Raw genomic sequence first — 20,955 nt, 5'->3', positions numbered from 1 at the left:
ATGTATGGCTCTTATTCTGAAATTGTTGGATGCTCAAGTCACGAGACCAACTAATGAAGCTGATGCGTCAGAGAATTTCGCATATATAGGATTTTTGGCAAACCCTTAGCCATCAACGGGTTTGATGAGCCTTTACCGATGTAGACGGTAAAAAATACCTCTATAGGCTTACAGGAAATTCGCCTGCGAGAAGAGCTCGCACGCTCGGTTCTCTGGCACGGGCCTAAATCGCATAGACGTCAGATATGTTCGATTCTAGGTTCGCCTTACGGTCGGCTCGCCAGCACGAGTTAAGATCGATCAGGATGGCGGAAGTTCGCCCTTCACTCAACTCGCCTGCCCGAGTCCAGAGGCGAATCCGCCAGCAAACCCCAAGCCCGTCAGTACAGCTGGGTATCCGCTACCCCACGTGCTGAGTTGGACTTTCCCATCCCTCTCGACCCGAAGGGAGAGAGCACAGTACCACAGGACCGTCAAACGGCCGCTCGCAGTACGCACAGCACGAAGGCCTGGACAGGTGTCGAGTCAACCTGAGCATTCATAAATGCGACTCACCTCGGCTGTCTGAGTCAAGAGCTGGATCCGCCGGCACTCGACAAGTTGGCTAGACCCACTCGAGTACTGTGCACCTTTTTCGCCGCCTCTCTTGACCGGAAAGGAGAAAGCACCGTGCTCAAAGCACGCCGGGCGGTCACGCACAGTACAAGTGATCGGACAGACACTTCATCGATCTGCGAACTCATAAATGCGGTTCATTAATGCTGGTCAAATCCACTCGGATAGCAGTCGTTCGTTGCCTCATATACAAGAATGGGCCTTCCCATCGTAGGTGACAGGACATAAAGCACAATCCCTGGAATGACCATTCATGGTATCGAGGAGCAGCTAGACGTCTCTGAAGAAGATGTGGTCACATCCCACAATTCAAGGAGGAGTCAAGCTGTCCTTCTTTCATTTAAAAGCCCCTTCCAGCACACTGGAGGAGAGGTCGCAAAACTTAGAGAAAAGAGTTGAGACCAAGCTCTCTGCATAACCTTTGCATTGCAGCATCACTGTTTAGCTCCGAGCTCCGATTGCCGGTGAACTAAGCAGAATCGAACTCTATTGCCCCGAGCTTCTACTGCGTACTGAGGCTCTCCAGCAACCTCGATCGAACGGTCCAAGGGAAGCAGACTCGACACGAGCATCGAGCGAAGCGTCCTATAGCCACCTAAAGTCCCCACACAAAACAAAGAGGGCTTTCCCTCTGCTTCTGTTGTAAACATTTGATTTGTTAGTTTGTAATAAGCCTTCTTATTAATACAAACAAACACTCCCTGTTTTCGGGAAATCAAATATTCACCCTACAGAAGATGGCGACCACAGTGGGAGAAGCTGTTTCATCGAATGAAATGGTGGTGGCTCAGTTTGATGAGGTTGCTGTCGGGACGACAGTAGAGTTCCTAGAAATCGAGTTTGACCAGGCCAAGTACGAAGAATACTTGTCCTCCTCCTCCTCTGGTGGCGATGCGTCCCGCAAACACCACAGAGCTGTGCGCCGAGGCCGACCTCAGACGGTCAAAGCCTCTGCACCTGAGGGTTCCAACCGAGTCTCATCGGAGGAGCCCACTCCCTCGCAATCGATCAAGGCCAAGCCAGAGATCGAGCACAAGAGGCAAGGGTCTGCCAGATGGATCGCCAAGCGGTCCACACAGACACCTGCCTCGGAGGGAGCGCCGGTTCACTCCGGCACAAACCACACTACCACAGCTCACGGTGACGTTCACCCCGCTGGGAGAACTAACCAACAGCGACGGCAAACACCCGTCAGACAGGGAGTCCAAACCTCCATTTCTCATAATAGCCTGAACCATCATACAGGCCCGAGAAACGCTAGACGGGAAGGCAAACTGCCCGACGTCGGAAGGCCCTCCAAATCAGGAGCGCCAACCGAGGACGGCAGAGCCATCCGCTCAGGAGGACTTCGCTTCTCAGGTCATATCCCTGATGCGAATAAAACACACTGAGCGTACGAGCCTACCCAAGTAGGCGAATCCTCGAAGGCTGGCGAGCCTCGCCATAATCATTTGGCGGATAAACGTAAAGGAAAGGAAATAGGCGGTTCCTCCCGAACCCGCTCTTCTAAACATAGGGTTGAAACCCGCCCACGTACTGGAGTTCGCTCAAGCGCGAAGACTCGCCAGTCAAGGCGAGATCGCCCGACTCCAACACCAAGGCGTTCCACCCAACGCGCGCCAGAGAGAGCGCCCAAAAATCTCTCGTCAGCTCACCAGAGCGACTCTTCTGAGGCCGGGGGTTGTCACCAACCACCCGTAGAAGACCTCAGAGAATTCTTGACTCGCAAACGCACTATTCACGAGGCGAATCCTCAGTGTCATTAAGAGAGACTCATCCACACAGTCCTTGCCGACTGCCAATGCGTTGGAATGGCGAAACCTTCGGTGTTTGAGAGGCTTTCTCAATAGTCCTCTCGACCAAGGCCCTCCCGTCGAAGGCGCCGTCACCAGAAAAGACGCGCTGCTGACGACCTGGAACTCTCATCCGCCACAGTCAACATGACGGATAAAGGGAAGGCGGTACTCTCCGACTCGCCAGACTCGGATTCCGTCTTAAGACCTAATACCCGGTCCGCTCGACGCCGGCAGGAAGGCATATTCCAGCGAACCCGTAGTCGCAGGGGGGTAAGTATTGGGTTCGACTATTCCACCCTAGCACCTCCCTCCTGCGGCGAAGACGAAGTTCATTCGGCAGCGGCCACATCTCAGACCTCGCGCTCAAGTCAAGACGCGCAGGCGAGGGCGCACATGACCGATACCAACCACGAGCAGACAATGGCTCAAAAGTTGGAGGCACAGCAGGCGACCATCGACACGGAGGATGACCGACAGTCCGATTACTCCTCCAAAACATCGATAGGAACGTCGCACACCGCGGATAGCACCCGTGACAAAAGATTCGACGAGTTTCAGGACCAGCTGAACGCGTTGAAGCTTCAGCAAAATATGAACAAGCTGGGGGTGGTACGTCCCTACCCCATCGAATGGGACACAGTCCCATACCCGGCGAAGTTCAAACCAATCAGTTTGGTGCAGTTCGATGGCAAGGGGTCACCCTCGCAACAAACAAGCTGGGGGTGGTACGTCCCTACCCTATCGAATGGGACACGGTCCCATACCCAGCGAAGTTCAAGCCTATCAGTTTGGTGCAGTTTGATGGCAAGGGGTCACCCTCGCAACATATCTATTACTTCATGGCGCAGACCGGATTCCTCACCGGGAACGACGCCATTCTCACTCGACTATTCATAGGTACCCTCAAGGGGGCGGCCTTTGAATGGTTCCGCAAACTGGAGCCCGGCTCCATCAAGGCATGGGCCGACGTCGAAAAGCTCTTCCTCGCCCGCTTCTTTGACGACGACACGGAAGTGTCAATGGCCACTCTCCTTGCTGAGAAGCAGCGGAGAAGCAGCGGAAGTCGGAGTCGGTTAACGACTTCGTAAAGAGATTTCGAAATCGATCAGTCCACTGTCGGGACCAAGTTTCCGAGGCGACGCTGATTGAGATGTGCCGCAACAATCTGTCGATCCATATCCTGTCCAAAATAGGGGCAGTTGAGACCCGGACTTGGAAGGAACTTGTTCGCCAAGGCGAGCAAGTTGAAAATATGATCAAGAGGCTGGAGGCCGAAGAGCCACAGTCCAAAAAGGGAGCAGCAGAGCCAGCTACGCCAAAGAACCCTCCTCGGTCGAGAGGAAAAGAGTTCGTTCAAAAGCCGAAACCCAGGCAATTTGAACCACGCCCCCAGCGGCAATATGATTTCAAAGAAGACCAGGTAGTGGCGACTCTCGACACTCTACTCAAGAGTGGGCGAATTAAGTTGCCAGAAGCCGTCAAGCCTGAGGAGGCGGACAAAACCGGTGACCCAAGTTACTGTGCATATCACAGATTCCTTGGCCATCACACAACCAAGTGCTACGTCCTCAAGGACAAACTCCAGGCCCTCTACGATGCGGGGGTCTTGAAGAAAGAGAAGGTCCAAAAGCAGGTGACGGTGAACATGGTCACTTTGAGCTTCGGGACAGGTCTCCCGGAGGTTCAAGCCCCGGCGGGGATAATTCCTATCCCCAAGGCGGTTTTAAAGATCACTAACGACGATCCTCACAACCAGCGGGAAAAGGGTTTGGTTCCACAAACTCTTCCATCAGGGCAGGTGATGTGGGTCCATCCGGACCTCCTCGATGACGAGCAGTGGACTACACAGCCTTCCAAGGAGGCTAAGAGGAAACATTGCAACGTTGTCTCCGCCATCCTGGATAGAGATGACGCGGCGATGACTGCCTTAACCGACTCTGAAGAAGACACCAACGTATTCGCCACGAGAGCTGGAAAGGAGTTCGCGAAAGAATACCCCGCGAGGGGAGAAAACCCGGTAGGACCTCCCGCGAGGCCAGCCGCAGCAATCTCTCCCAATCCAGATGGACCAAGTTCAAGCCGTCAGCCTTACCGGTTCAACGTGCTCGCGCAATTAAAAAGTATCCCCGCGCGAATCACCATGTACGATCTCCTCCGGTTATCCAGGCCTACCCGGGAAGCCCTACAAGAGGCGTTGGCCGACGCAGAGGCGTTCTTGACCTATTTCTCAAAAGAAATGGAGACCGAACAAGGCTGTACAACTTGCTGCCAAGTTTCAGAGAGACAGATCCCCTGCATCACTTTCACCCCTGAGGACATGCTCATCAAGAGCACGTCCCATGACCGGCCGCTGTACTTCATAGGATACGTCGGCTCGGCGAAAGTGGATCGGATCCAGGTTGATTCGGGGTCTGCACTGAGCATCGTGCCCCTGAAGCTAATCAAACACTTGGGCTCGGCCGCTCGGCAAAATCTGCCTGAAGTGTCGGATAGGCGACATGAAGACGGAGGTGACGTGCTACGTTATCGATGCTGAACCCTCCTACAACATACTCCTGGGGCGTCCGTGGATTCATGGCAACCGGATCGTTCCGTCCACACTACACCAGTGCTTGAAGTATGTGGACGACTACGAGCGAGTAAGAACGGTAGTGGCCGACAAACATCCCTTTAAAGGGGTCGAGAACTACTTCGCGGATTCTCTGCTGTACCAGGATCCCGACCAGCCACCAGTGGAAGAACTGGAGAGTGGCAATGAGGCGGACAGCGAGCCTGAGTACGGTGACAGCTTAATTCTGAACGACTTTGAGTCAATTGTAATTGGTTACGAGAGTCACCATGTAACTAACGCCGTTCAGGCAGAAAAGCTTATCATGAATGAGAAATCCGACTTTGCTTATTTGTCGTCTTGCTCCTCGTCCGAGGATGACGCACCTAATAACTCATGGTCGACACTCTACAGTGAGTCTTCTCTACACTTGCCGGTATGTTCATCATACATCTTCAAGACGCGGCCGATCGAGCCATCGCGAGCTGTATTCGTCGTGCCAGCACGGAAGAGGTATCGAAAAGACATCATCTTCGGTCGAATCGATCGCCCCCTACGCACGCTATGGGACGAATCTGAGGACGAAGACCCAGCGCCCCAGTTCTCGCAATACAGTCGAGTGGCAAAGCGCATAATGAGCGACATGGGGTACGACCTCGATCACTCGCTTGGAGGGCCTGAATTACGGCTGAGGACGCAAGACGGTCATCAAACCCGCCTACGTCCCCAAAGGGAAGCCCTCAAATTACTTCAACAGGACTAGGAGAGGCTTAGGCTACTCCTCCTCCTCATCGGAGTGTTGTTTTTACGTCGACGAAGATTCCGATTACGCATGTTCAGGGGATCAGTCGTCAACAACCTCGGCCTGGGACTCCGACGTCAGCGTAAGGGATCTGTTCGATGGCCTTACAGTCAACATGGCTACAGTAGACCCCGCCGGAATGGCAGAGGACGAACAACTTCCACTTCACGACGAGACATGGGATCGCCATGTTAGCGCCCAGTGGAACAGTCGCTTCGAACAGCGCGAACCACCAACTGAAGACGAAGTCCTCCAGGTGAACATGGGTACCGAGACGAATCCCAAACCCATATTCATCAGCGGCAGTCTGCCTCCTCAAGAAAAAGAGGATCTCATCGCCCTCGTACGGGAATACATTGACGTCTTCGCCTGGAATTACGAGGATATGCCTGGCCTGGATCCGCGGGTCGCCACGCATCGCCTCAACATCAGCCCTGACGCCAAACCGATCAAACAACAGCAGAGGCGGTTTCGCCCCCAAATCATGGAGGCGATCGAATCTGAAGTAAAGAAGCTGATCGAATCCGGCTTCATCAGAGAAGAGACAGTTTTTCAGTTTTCAAAATTTGAATATCAGACAGTTTTTCAGTTTTCAGAATTTGAATATCTGACAGTTTTTGGCCGTTTTTAAACTTTAAAAACTTGTCTTTTCAAGGGTTATATATAGGTTATTTGTTCAGAAAAATTGCACATGCATACATACCCATAAGCTTTGATCTTTGTGCAATTTTTCAAGTGAAATACATTCTGATTCTCTAAAAAAGAAGAGTTTCTGAAATTGCCTATATACTTTCATCAAAAACAAATCATTAGGCAATTTTACAGAGATTAAAAGTATCTTAAGCCACTGCTGCACTTCAATACACATTCAAGGCTTATAGGATCATTGTGTTCTTGTTACAACAAGTTTTCTCTCGGTTGTGAGAGGGTTAATCTCTTGGCTTAGAGATTGAGGTTCAAATTGGCAAGGAGTTTGTCAATTGGTGTTGCAATTTGCAGGGACTTGCAAATTAGTCAGGTTTGCGTTTGATTTTGTAAGTTTATTCAAAATCATAGTGAAAACTCTCAAGCGGGATTTGCTTGGGGACTGGATGTACACCGGATTGGTGGAACCAGTATAAAATCCTTGTGTTTGTGTTTGCAAATTTCTGAGATTGCCATTTTTCTTTGTAATTTATTATCTACTTTGCAATAATTTTAAAAGAACACTATTCACCCCCCCTCTAGTGTTCTAGTGTATCTATTTCAGATCCTACAAATAATATTTTTGGGGCTAGAGAAATAATGATTCCGACCATGCATTGAATGGGATGGTGATCGATTGCCGGCAGGAAATTCGAGGACAACCGCCTCTCGTCTCGCCCTTTCGAGAGGGTAAAAAATGATGCTTGTTTTATTCGGCCATCTTGGACTCAGAAGTTCTCGACCAGGTCTTGTAGAATGAAGAGGCGTGGGGTCAAATCTAACATCGGATTTCGAGTAAGGACGCTTTTTAACTCAGTCTCTTTTGGAAAAGGTCGAGCGTTGACATCACTTGAGCCGTCCTGCATAGGGCGAGGTCAATCTGGTGTTTAGTTAATATCGGACACGTGTTAACTTCGGGGGAGGATTAACACTTCGCTATTTCTGCGATTTAACAATAACCCATAAAAAACGAACAAAATTTATTCATCAAAATGAAATATCTAGCATTAACATAAAAATTCAACAAGTTGAGGTTAAATCTAACTGGGGGTCTGTTTTGGGAAAATTTTAAAAAAATTGGGGTCTTATTTAGAAATATTAAGATATTGGGGTCTAATATAGAAATATAGAGGATTTGGAGCGCTCTTTGGATAAACTTAAAGAATTTGATGTCTAGATTAAAAATACCAAGATTTGTGGGTCCGTTATAGAAATATAGAAGGTTAGGGTGTCTTTAATAAAACCTAAGGTTTTTTCACAGATAATTATTACAGACCCCACTCCCACCCAAAAAAAACTTTTTACTGTTTATTACTAAACTTTATTCATTGAATTTTTTTCAAAAAATTCATCTATTTTAAAATAGGAAAAAATGAGAAAATTTGCCTTCAAAGTTTAATTGATGCAAAAAGCAGCGGTAAGAAAGATTTTGGGTGCAATCAATCATGTCATTCTATTTTCTTATTAAATTTTTGTTAAAATTCTCTAAATGCCCTTAAAACATAATGAAAAAAATGTAGATATCATATGTCATAGTCTCGCACATAAATATCCGTAAACTAATTTTATCTCACATGGCACCTCTGACCTTTTGGACGTCTAATAAAACACCTGAAGTTAGCATTTTTCACCAGACCCCCTTAAAAACAATTCTCAAACACTTTGTTTAAGAGGAAAAAAAAAATACTCATTGTTATCTATAAGTAACATGTCCCTCTCCTAATTGCTGGTTTTTACTCTCAAAGAAATTTACATTATATACAAATTGCATATAGGGATTCCACAAGAAAATTTTAAAGTTTAAGTGCATATTTTGTGAGACACCAATTACAAGTCCAGGGGGTTATGTGAAATTAAATAAGTTCATGGCTTACGTGGAAAACCCCCCAAAGTTTACATATACTTGAGATTAACCCTTTTGTCTAAACCGAAGAGAAACGTCTCGGAAGAAAGAGGGCACTGATAGCATGAAAACGACCTTTCATCAAAAGAGAAATAAATCTGTTTTCATTATGGTGCATGAAGAGATTTTAACTTCTAACTTTCCTTCGTAAAGTTGAACTAGCCCAAGTCCAATTTTTTTTTTTTTTTTGGGAAAATCTAGATGTGCAAAATCTATGTGATGCAGAAATGGACTAGAGGATATTGATGGCCATGAATTTATCTAATAAAAGTAAAGCTTTGCTTCAACTATATAGAGATCGACTTTCTCATATATCCCTTTTTATAATTTGATCTTCTAAAATGCGATGTTTAATTAATTTTAGTATAAATGGATTTCAGCCTAAAATAATAACAGATATATAATAATAGAGATAATGGATTGAACATATTGTTCATTTTGATAAATGAGCTATCAAAATACAAGGCCGTGATGATATCAACGCTATTACTCATATCTAAATTTTATTATTTCCATCTCTTGATAGCGCACTATAGTAAATGATTAGCAACTTTATCTATATTCAATTCAAATTATAATCTAAAAGAGATTGTAAGAAAATCCAAGTCATGGCTTGGCTGAAAAAGCAATCACTTCCTAGATTTACTTGATGTATATAACAATTTTTTTCAAAACAGTTATGATTTATTTAAAATTATAACATTTACTAGCTAGATCTAAATTACTAGCCGTTCTGTGAACCGTGAAGGGGTCACGTGTGCTTTCTTGTCCGTATTTGTACCTGAATTTAATGAAGCAACCTCGTTTATTGGATGGGCCCACAACAAATACCAAAATGACAGGACGGATCCAACCAACACCAATCACGTCGATCTCTCTGTTACTTGTCCATAACGGTGCTTGCCATAAGCCCACGTTTTATCGTAAACAGCCCATCAAGAAAAATTGGGCGGCTGAGATTCTAAGAATTTCTTGGAAACCCAGTTTAAAGTATTATTATTTTTTTCGGTTTCTTTATTTTGGAGTCACTCACTCACTTCACACGAACCGAAAGTATATTTGAAAAACTAATAAATCAATTTGCTATTTTTCGGTGTTAAAGAAGCGTAGAGTGATCTCCTCATCCAGGGTTTCATAAAAGGATTGGCTTTGTAGTCCCTTTCGTAGTTAATTATTACTCTCCCATTAATCATTCATCATTCAATGTTATTAGAGCAAGTGCACCAAGCTCTCACCGTCGCTCTCAAGGCCTACGTGGCGGTGGAAGCTCTTAAACCCCCCTCCAACAAACTCTCAAGGGGTTCCCTGGGCTGATGTGGCCAGTGGGGCCCACCAGAGCTCTTGAGAGCTCCTAAGCATTAAAATTTTTTTTTTACAAAAACCCCCCTACTTTTAAACCCAAGCCTTAAAGAAATATTTTTTTTTACAAAAAAGTCTTTGGCCTTTGTATCTTTGCAATAGAAGTGAGGTTTTTTTTATAGAAGAGGAGTTTTTTTTTATATTGTTGGAGCTTCATAAAATAAGGAGGTGCTACCAAAACTTATTTTTATAATTTTTTATTTCAAAATGCTTGAGAGCTCTTGAGAGCTTGCTGACTAGGACTCCCAACCGGGAGCTTGATGCACTTGCTCTTATAAAATGAAAACTAAACTAGTCAGCTAAGTCACAGTTGTATGCATGGGCTACCAAAGCATTTGCTCATAAAATGGTATGGCACGCGCAGGCATGTACGCTGATCTATGGTTGGATAGATCAAGAATACTTTCATGAAAATATGGCTAATTTGCAGTTAAATACCTAATTGTTAGTTGCATACCCTCCAAAAACCCTGAAGTCCTAAAAACTTGCACCTAGGTACCGTTTGTTATGCAGACGTGAGAACAAATGTTTGAAAATATCCATATTATGCTCATGTGCTAATCTTAGACCTTTTTAACCCTAAAATTTTGTTAAATTTACTGGGAAGTCTGTCTATTTTAATTCTATTTTAAACCTACCTCAGATCTGTTCTATTTTAAACTAAAATTAAGATAGGCTTAACAATAAATTTAGCAAAATATAAGGATTTTTTTTTAAAATTCTAAAATTAGCATGTAAGTGTTACATGCGAATTTACAATAGAATATTTTAACTACTGCCAAAAATAAGTGAGGATGTGTAGGCTGTCTAAAAAAATCACAATAGATAGCTTATCCCCCATCAACCAGCGATGATGGAAGTTACAATCTGACGACTTCCAGAAGGCTGTAATCTGAAGACTTTCACGTAGATTGCTGAAGATTACAATCTGACGACCTTCATGACAACTGATGGAAGCTCTACTTCAACAGCCTTCACAATCAACATCGGGAGTTACAATCTGACGACTCTCATATTCTCAAGGAGCCAAGACGAAGATTACAAGACAATGATCTTTGCAACGCTATGACAAAAAAAGATTACTTGGTGATAATCTCTGCAAGGCAAGACGCGGAGGTCCTCCCCGTGTTTCAACATCAAAACGCCAAGGTCGAACCCGCGTTACAACATCAAAACGCCAAGGTCGGACCCGCGTTACAACAGCAAAACGCCAGGGTCGAACCCCGCGTCACAACATCAAAAAACGCCAGGGTCGAAACCCGCGTTACAACATCAAAACGCCAAGGTCGAACCCGCGTTACAACATCAAAAAACGCCAGGGTCGAACCCCGCGTCACAACATCAAAAACACCAAGGTCGACCCTCGCGTTTTTCTACGCCCTGCGGGTACCCAACTCCGCGTCTCCAGTCTAAAATGTGGAGTTAGGATCCTGAACGCCAACGTGGGCATTGTTTGACTCATTCAACATGAGCTGAACGGTTCTAAAACCGTTTCCCACGATTTGGGGGCGGTTACACCCCATTATGGAGAGAATTAAGGGGGCGGTTACACCCCTTAATTCCCTATAAATATGGATAAACTCAACTGAGTTCCGGGCGCGGCGGGGGATTTTGGCTGGATTTTTTGGATCTGAGAATTGGCAGCAAGGTTGGATTTTTGGCATCTGAACCACACAGGTTGGATTCTAAAGATCTAAAGATTTGAGGGATTTCCGCCCCACTATGGAGAGAATTAAGGGGGCGGTTACACCCCTTAATTCCCTATAAATATGGGTAAACTCAACTAAGTTAGGGGCTGGCATTTTTTTTCGGATCTGAGAGTGGGCAGCAAGGTTGGATTTTCTTGGCTTGGATCGACCACTGGAGACAGGCTTTTGAGGAGATCGGCATCATCTTCCAACGAAGATCATCTTCAACTTCAGCAACAGAAAGCCTCTGTCCTTGGCTTATAACCGACTTTCGGTTCAAATCAACTCTTTTTCAAGAGTTAAAACTCGTTCAGAGTTATCAACTCATCAAGAGTTCTAAAACTTGCCACGCAAGTTCTCCACAACGTCAAATCGTGAGGAGAAGACATCGTTCCAGTGAATCAAGACGTGCGGATCGTCAACGGAGAGCAAACTCGACGCGAGCATTCGAGGGAGGCACTCCATCGCCACCGTGAAGAACCCAGTTTTAAACAAAGGAGAGAATCAAATTCGTTCTCTTCTCTTTTGTAATCAAGTTGTAATCGGAATTAAAGGAATACAAGTCAATTTTCTTTATTCTCTTCTATTGCAATTTTTCCAACCTACAATTGGAACAAAGATGAAAAGAAAGATGAGAAGAAAAGGAATCTACGTGCTAATTAACCGGAAAAAGTTACATGGAGTTACAATAAACTGCACTCTTCTGAGAACAATAAAATGTTACACTGGATTCTTAATCATATTTTCAGCTTTAATGTAGTACTTTATGGGGAAAAGCGAAGAAAGTGACGGCTGTGCACGTTGCCGTAACTCTTATTGCTTCTGTTTTAGGATAGAACAAATTTTTAATGTAGACCCAAATGAGCTTTTAATTACCAAAATCGACCGTTTTTTTTTTAATTTTTAAAATCGACCTGTTTTATGCCACGTAGGCTTAATCTCGTTTCCTAATTAGTCGGGGTTGCCAACCCCGACTGTTTAGGGTATTACAAATCGGGTTTTAAGGCTTCTAATTAGGGTTTAACAACTCATAAACAGTCGGGGTTGGCAACCCCGACTAATTAGGAAACGGGATTAAGCCTACGTGGCATAAAACGGGTCGATTTTAGTAATTAAAAAAAAAGTCGATTTTGGTAATTAAAAGGTCATTTGGGTCTACAGTGAAAATTTATTCTTTAGGATACTGATGAAGTCTCCCATGCGGATTGTGAGCACAAGAAAGTGGCATTCAAAGAATCCGAACCAAGATGCAGATGCCTTTAATAGAAAGGAAAATGATAGAGGCACACCCCCAACCACAACTCCAACCACACCCCCTCTCTCATTTGCTACAGTGCACCGGACCCCACATGGGATTTTAAAATTTTAAAATCTCATATGAGGCCCGATGCACTGTAGCAAATGAGAGAGGGGGTGTGGTTGGAGTTATGGTTGGGGTGTGCCCCTAATGCCACCCTAATAGAAAACAACTATGTAGAGAATATAGACTAGATACATATTTGAATGAAGATGCCAAGTTTTTAATAGCAAACAATATTCCTGCATGTCGCGTGCATGACACAACACAAAATATAATGAAGCGTTACGCTGTATATGTAAATAAATCAAAAGTCAGTGTGTAAACATTACAAAAACAATAAACCCTCAGAAACAATGCCACAAGCCTAAAATTTCATATTACTACAACTTTTCCATGATAAATCAGAACAGGGTGAATAAAACAAAGGGTAAAGTTCACAAAAAAACCCTTACCTTTAGCCCTTTTCCAGATAACCCCTTTAGACTTTTTAATTTCATAAAACCCCTTTACTTTGAGGGGGTTTTCGGATAACCCCTTGAGCTTCTTTTAATCATTTAAACTCTTTGAAGAATTTTCACTCTGACCACCCAAAATAAGATTGTCAAGTTCTCATGTGCCACACATGTGACAAAAAAGCGGAAAATACCCCCTCAGCCGTCACAAAATTAATGAAAATAATAAAAAGTATAAAAGGGTAATCTTCTGAGGGCTCGAGGGTTTTTTCATCTTTATTTGTCGCATTCTTGGCATGTGAGGAACTACATTAGATTGATTAAATTAAAAATTCTTTTTAGTGATTAGTGGAATAAAAGGTTTTTTTTTTTTTTGTGGGGTTGGGGGGATGTGAAAAACCACACAAAGTTTACGGCATTTTCGTGGAATTAAAAAAATAAAAAGTTCAGGGGTATGATCTGAAAAAGGGCCAAAGTTACGGGGATTTTAGTGAAGTGTACCCTAAAACTAATCGAAACCTGAGATTGACGCATTTCGTTTCTTACAAGGCAGCCATATTGGTCTTATGGCAGAGATTAATCCAACCCCGAGGTTGATACATTTCGTTTCCATCCTTTTCATTACACTGAACTGAAAATGACACGACACGACTTGGATAAATTGGTCTATACAGTCAACAAAGTAAGAGATCACATCTAGACAAGCATACAATAATTGGGTATAAATTTGAGTAAAGTACGATGGAGAATTACATTAAGGTAAACTGTACCTGATTTCATCAGCTCTCGAAGAATCGTAGCTCTACCATGGCCTCCTGTTGCTTCGGGGCATACCAGAAAGAAGCCTTCGCTGAGCCAAGAACCTTCAGAGCCCAATCAATCGCGAAAACCGACTCATCAAGCTGGGCAAAATAGTTATTGTTTCTTGGATCCAATTTAATTCTAGAATCAACACGGAAACTGAAAGGTCCGACGATCTGCATTCTCAACCAATAAAGTTTACGTTAGAACAAAAGCACTTCATTTCGACCGATAATCTATATAATCCAAAAGAAAATCTATATAATCATAGTTGAAAGATCATTATAGCGCAAATGAAAATAGTGAAACACTAGCAAAGATCATCAATTTGCAAATTTGACGAAGCTTTACCAATAGAGGTGACCCCTGCTAAGGTCAATGAAGATAAAAGATTCATGGAACTGAACCCAAAAACATAGTGATGAAGCATTTGCTCACACAGTTCTTGTACATAACCAGACCAAAAAAAGCAAGTTTTCTTCACTTGCACTAAATTTTCAAATTTTCTCAAGCAGTATCGACGAAATGAAAATGCATGTAAGCCAGATGTGACAATCTCCAGTGTGTACCTGTTGTTGCAGTGAAACCGATAGATCTGGACAAACAGCATGGAGAGCCTCTAGATCTGGTCGCTGAGAATTGTAATAATTTTCTGCAAGACAAACAGCACCAGCTGCAAAAGTTGAAACTGAACGGAAATCTAAACGTGCATTTAGCCTCGTCAGATCAAGAAAGAGCCTTTGGAAATTTCCATGCTGTGCAGAGAAAGAGACAACGGCAAAGAGATCAGCAAAGAGAGCACGATTATCTTTCTGAGAATATAATGAAAATGACTTCAGTGTCTTTGTCTCGTCTTCTATAGAAAGCCTAGCTAATTTATCTCCCTGGGATGCAATGGCTGCTGCACCTGTAAGAAAGGAAGAATGCTTGAGCATGAAACACTGTTTACAAAAGAAAATAAAAATTCAGATTAATATGCACTGTGGATTTTTAATGAGCAATAGCTCGTGGTAAAGAAAGAACTCACAAATAGAGATGGGTGAACCAGACAAAAGAGATACAAGTACATAAGTCCTATTACTTTCTACCATACTATTTCAATGGCAGTGGTTGGCATTATTCAAGCTGTTCAAACAAGACTTTGTGACAATGTTGAAAGACTGCCCATGTACTCATGTAGTAGATTAAAGTTTAGGTTAATTGCACATAGACCCCCAGTAGCATTGGACTTTGAAACTTATTATCCCTAGTTTGATATTGGCAGATAGACCACTTGAGTGATTTTTTCTCCCTTCTTTAATATTCCTTTAGCCTCATAGGAAGAGAAAATTGTTTTTGGACAAACATACCCCCTGAGAGTAAAAGAGTCAAAATTTCACACATGGAGTCTATCTACCAAAATCAAAATAATATTAGAGGGATAATAAGTTCCAAATTCACTCAGGGAGTCTATGTGCAACTAACCCTAAATTTGTAACACATCACTTGAAAAGTGAAAGAACGGATCACTCAAATTGCATGTAAGTTAAGATGAAGGCTTACCTATGATTCCTGATACTGAAACGTGAGGATCTGAAAGCAGCGCATCATATGGTTGAACCATTTTTAGCTTGCCTTCTTTCTTTCTCCAAATGTCTATATTCTTTCTAATGGAAACAGCAGCTTTAGCACATAAACCAGGCAGAAGGGACATAGGTATTTCACTGGTTTGATCACCACCAAAATGCTTGGGTTGTCCACTATTATGCTGTAAGCATAAGTGATAGCTTAAGCCAGAACCTGAAGTAATTGAAGCAAGATCAATAGCCATCGACAATGGTACATCCCAGTATGTGCCGTGTTTATCAACAAATAGACCAGGACAAACAGCCTCCATTACTAAATTGTGTTGAGGAAACTGCACATCAGATCAGGAATCACATTCTACTGAGAGAAACAAACTCCACTAAGTTGAGGATATAGTGAACATGAATTATGTATAATAAAAAAGCAGGACACAACCTTAAACATGCGCAGCAAAATAAACAATATATAAGAGTTTGCACTACTGTGTATACGACAATGGAGATGAGCATTTGATCAAATATTTAATGCTCTTAAGAGAGAAAAATAAATATCTTTGACATATAAGATGCTACATCAGGTTCGAAAACAAGCACTCATAATCATCACAGACAAACGCCTTTAAAAGAACCACATGAAATGCTCACAAACAAGAAGCACTCATTGGCAAATGACCAGAAGCATACTTAGGTGGTAAACTACAGAGTAAAAGTAGTTGTTTTTAACAGAATATCTCATAGTATGGCATAACTGTTTGCATTAATTTGTTGCTCAGATTATCTTCACTTAAAAAAAGACAGTATATTCATCAAACTACTCTAGAGTGCAACAATCAAATTGAAAGAGAATGGTAGCATATATAGTCCACCAGATATAAACAGTGACTGCAATATAATTCTAGCAACAAATATAACCCCACGGAGAAAGCTAATCAGATTGAACATAATCACTCAAAAGACAATGAAGCGAAAATACAGCAAAACCAATCTTTAAGGAAAAAGCATTTTCTCACTGCAAAAAGGAAAATCCTCATAAATTGTTGTCTTCGCCCATAATGCATAATTTAAAGGACAACTGATAGTCGTCAAGTTCTAGAAGTTAGTAAAAGGACTTGCCTTGTGCTGGAAAGTTGCTTTACTACGAGTTCCCTGCTTAAGATTATATGCTTCAACTAGTAAAGACGACTCAGGTGTCACGAATAATTCTGTGCCAAAACCAAGAGAAAATATGTCAACCATATGCCGTCCTAAGCTCTTCAGCCATAAGCTCTTTTCATCTTGATTTGATACATGTTCTTTTACTAAAGAAAATAATTTCTGCACATTCAACTGCTCCAATACAGTTGCGGACCTGCAAAATTTTACTTATGAACCCAAGAAAAGAAAGAACATACAAGAAGGACCAAGGAAAATTGAGAATCGTGTAGGAACAAAATGTGTTTGGTTCTGGTGAAAAAAAATCAAGAGGCTATTAATCAAGTATATAAAAAAACAAGTGGTAGAAGAAATAACTTCAAGCAGAAAATTAGTGCATACATAATGCCTAGTGGTGATTCAAATTAATGTCAGGAACATACAGATGAAAATTTATGGAACACAATGCATAACCCCCTTCAGCTCTTTCATCAAAATTATTTCAAAGTCATTACATTACATGATGGCATAAAACTTTAATCAGTAACTTTAAATCATTTTTATCAGATTTACAGAATACAGTAGTTTGGTAGCACTATCTTTAAAATCAATTACACAATACTGTATCTGTCTATTTCTTCTATAATTAAGTGCCAATCTACAACCTAAGTACCTAACAAAGAGCCATCACCAAATGAACAATATAAAGTGTTCCAATGTTCCATGTCAAGAGCCTAGCTAAATACCACATGCACTAAAAGTATTACGTATGATTTCATAGGGAAAAATAAAAGCAAATTAATTTATCATGTCTATCCTCACTCTCATGGTAAAAAATACATCTAAAGCTTTGGTCACATTGCACTAAAACAACCCTGCAGCTCCATTGGGAAAAAAAACAAGACTATAAAGTGTAAACTGTCAAAAAGAATACTTAACTCTAATCCCTAATTCTAAATGTTGGCCACATTCTTCGAATGAGCTAACTTAATTAAAAGTCTATGTGTTACACTTACCAGCAAACCAATGCCGACAAATAATTCATGATACTGAAACCCATCTGACCATAATCACACATTTTTTATTTTCATTTGAATAGACATTGAATTCAAATTACCATTGGGCTCTATTTGAAAATTTCATCAAACAATTTCAACAATGCAGTGAGAATCATTTTCAACAATGCAGTGAGAATCATTCACGTCCTCAAAAAACCCAACAACTAAAATGGGCTATGCAAAAAAGAAAAAAAAAAGTAATAAAAAAAGAAACAAAAAAGGAGCAGAAAAGGTGAAATTTGAGGAATTAGAGATTTGGGCCCGAAGGGAAAAGTTAGGGGCAAGGAATTTGGCGAGCAGCGTTGGGCTTATAAACCTAGTTGACATGTGAGTAATGCAAGCTACATTGCATGTCTTATGGCGCGTAACATAGGCGCACACTATATGGAAATTTTGCGATGCTAAATTACGTCTGCACTATTTCACAGTTCTAAGTAGCAAAAAAGAGCTTTTATACCAAATAACACTTGCGTAGCATAGTTTTTTATTTTCCAACATTGTTACACAGTAACAAATACATCTAAAGCTTTAGTCATATTGCACTTCATAAACCTGGTTTTCATGGATATAGGTCCACACTATTACATGTACTTCCAAATCAATATCAGCTAACATTTGATGAAATTGAAATTTACCAGACCACAATCCCACAATAGTTTTTTTTTAGCCATTGAATTCAAATTCATATTGATTGGGTAGAGATATTTGAAACCATTGAATTGTGCCAAATAGCATGGTTAGAGTCAGGAACAAAACTTAATGGAGCTTAATTCTTTTTGGGCAAATCCTTTAAAGCGAAAATACTGAATGGAAACCCAAACAAAGAAAAACCCAATTCATATCGCATTTGGGTTGACCTTCAAAAGGGTTTCCATCTTAACAATTTCAACAACTGCAATGAGAATCAGCCATAAGAATTCAATTGAGGGGTAATCTGCAAAGGTGAAATTTTGAGTACCAATTCTCGGCGAGATGAAGGATGTGGGCGTGGTGAAAGAGGAGGCCTCTTCCGCCGTTAGAGGGATCGCCGGCGTAGGAGGGGACGAGCGGAGACGCCATGAAGCGGTGCATGAAGTCCAGCTGCTTGGGCCGGGTTACGCGTGGGCCCCGCGATAGGCCCAGCGGGAGGGGATCTCCGGGCACAGCGCGGGCAGTGCCCTCCATCGTTACCGGAGATTCCATGTCAAGATCCCATTGGCCGCCGTCGGTGAACCATCTCAGCCTCCTCATCGCCTTCTTTTTTCCTCTCTCTCTAAAACCCTGGTGGGATTTTTGTCCAAGAGTGAAATGGATTAAAAGCGTGGTGTTGTACGACGATGTTTGTTGGGCCTCTGGGTCGCCGGCGTAGGAGGGGACGAGCGGAGACGCCATGAAGCGGTGCATGAAGTCCAGCTGCTTGGGCCGGGTTACGCGTGGGCCCCGCGATAGGCCCAGCGGGAGGGGATCTCCGGGCACAGCGCGGGCAGTGCCCTCCATCGTTACCGGAGATTCCATGTCAAGATCCCATTGGCCGCCGTCGGTGAACCATCTCAGCCTCCTCATCGCCTTCTTTTTTCCTCTCTCTCTAAAACCCTGGTGGGATTTTTGTCCAAGAGTGAAATGGATTAAAAGCGTGGTGTTGTACGACGATGTTTGTTGGGCCTCTGGGTTGTGGGTTTTTCGAGGCCCAGTGCAGCTCTTTTTCACTTTTTCCCTTTACTAGTATAATGTACACATACTATTTTTTGTCTACAATTCTTTTTCTTTGTGTACAAAATTATGAAATAACTTTTATATTAATATAAATTATTAAATTGAAAAATTAATAAATATTTACATTAATAAATAAAGTTGTGTATAAATAATTGTATGAGTAATTTTATATTATAGATAATTATTATAATTAATCATAATTTATTTAGATACTTATCACAAATTAAAGGATTAGAATAATTAACTTAGAACAAATATATAATATAATATTTTTATTTGTAACTTAGAATAATTATACTAAATTATATGCTATTTATAACTATTCTTATTTATAATATCTATATGTAGTATAATTATAGTACTATTATTCACTCTAATGTATTAAATAATAGTGTAATTCTTAGTTAAGCTATAATATTAAAATAATTATATTATTTTACTATTAAATATTTATACAATTTTATTAGCATTTATTGAATGATAATAAACTTTTTAAGAATATTTAATAGCGTGTTATTTTATTTATAATAACATTTTATTATTTTACTATAATTTATAATAGGAATTTAACAATTTAATAAGATATTTATAAGTAGTGGATGGCAATATACTTTTAAGAATATTTAACGATGTATTATTTTATTTAGAATATTATTTATAAATAGTCATTTAATAATTTAATAATATATTTTTTAATAAATTATGTATAGTTATTTTATGAAATGTTTTATTACACTAATAATTTTATACGATTTTATTATAATCAATAATTATCTATAATTATATATAATAAATTATAACATATTTTATAAATTTTCTTATCATTGTAAAGGTATTTATGTTAATTACATCTATTCCTCTATAATAATAGGAAGATCCAAGATTCACTATTCATGCTACAGTGAATTATTATAGTATTATTACTGTAGCACAAACAGGAGGATCTAAAGTTCACTATTTATGATACAATAAAAAATATTATAGAATTATTACTGTAACCCAGACGAGATACTGTAACATTAAAAAATATTATCGTAGCACTTATAAAAAATATGTTTAAATATAGAATTATTGTAGCAGAAATAAAAAAATTGAAGTCGTGTTTTGCACGGGGTGCACACTAGTTTTAGTGAATACCTAAATACATGGGAAAGTAAGAAGGTCCCGATTAATAAGATGTTATAGATAATTAGTTAAAGATTAATTAAAAGTAATGGTATAATTGTTAATTATCAAAATTTTAGAGGATGAGAAAGGAAATCAGAAGTTTTGACATGGGTATTCTCTTTTATAAGTAGTATATTTCCCGCTTCGAATAGCCCCCCCCCCCCCGGGGATCGGGTGACAGGGTGAATAAAACCATGCTATGTGTAAGTGGGTTTTTAAAGTCCAGAAGACATTTTATAGGTTAGTTAAAGATTAATTTTTACATGACGGAGGCGCCTTGAACGCTGAAGTTTTGGGTTTGTTTTTATGATAAGTCTCGCTAAACTTTGTTTATGCTCACCTTTAACCACCATGAACTTTAATATTTTCTCCATTAGCCCCACGCCCGCCCAAG

General features: G+C 41.3%; 1 protein-coding gene across 2 annotated transcripts; it reads right to left on the bottom strand.

Moving 5' to 3' along the window:
- On the bottom strand, positions 13,651 to 18,960 carry LOC109849733 (protein TRIGALACTOSYLDIACYLGLYCEROL 4, chloroplastic). Of its 2 annotated transcripts, XM_020419598.1 has the most exons (6): positions 18,661 to 18,960; positions 16,627 to 16,861; positions 15,491 to 15,845; positions 14,518 to 14,855; positions 13,918 to 14,124; positions 13,651 to 13,778 (listed from the first exon to the last, which is right to left on the bottom strand). In XM_020419598.1, the coding sequence occupies exons 1-5, from the start codon at positions 18,930 to 18,932 to the stop codon at positions 13,927 to 13,929; spliced, it is 1,398 nt and encodes a 465-aa protein (XP_020275187.1). In that variant the 5' UTR covers positions 18,933 to 18,960; the 3' UTR covers positions 13,651 to 13,778; positions 13,918 to 13,926. The 2 variants fall into 2 exon arrangements, with proteins under 2 accessions (XP_020275187.1, XP_020275186.1); XM_020419597.1 differs by having other exon boundaries at positions 13,651 to 14,124.

Source organism: Asparagus officinalis, chromosome 7 (assembly GCF_001876935.1).
Source record: "Asparagus officinalis chromosome 7, Aspof.V1, whole genome shotgun sequence".
Classification (NCBI taxonomy): Eukaryota; Viridiplantae; Streptophyta; class Magnoliopsida; order Asparagales; family Asparagaceae; genus Asparagus; species Asparagus officinalis.
Note: the sequence above shows the minus strand (reverse complement) of the source record. Positions and strands in the feature narration are given on the sequence as shown.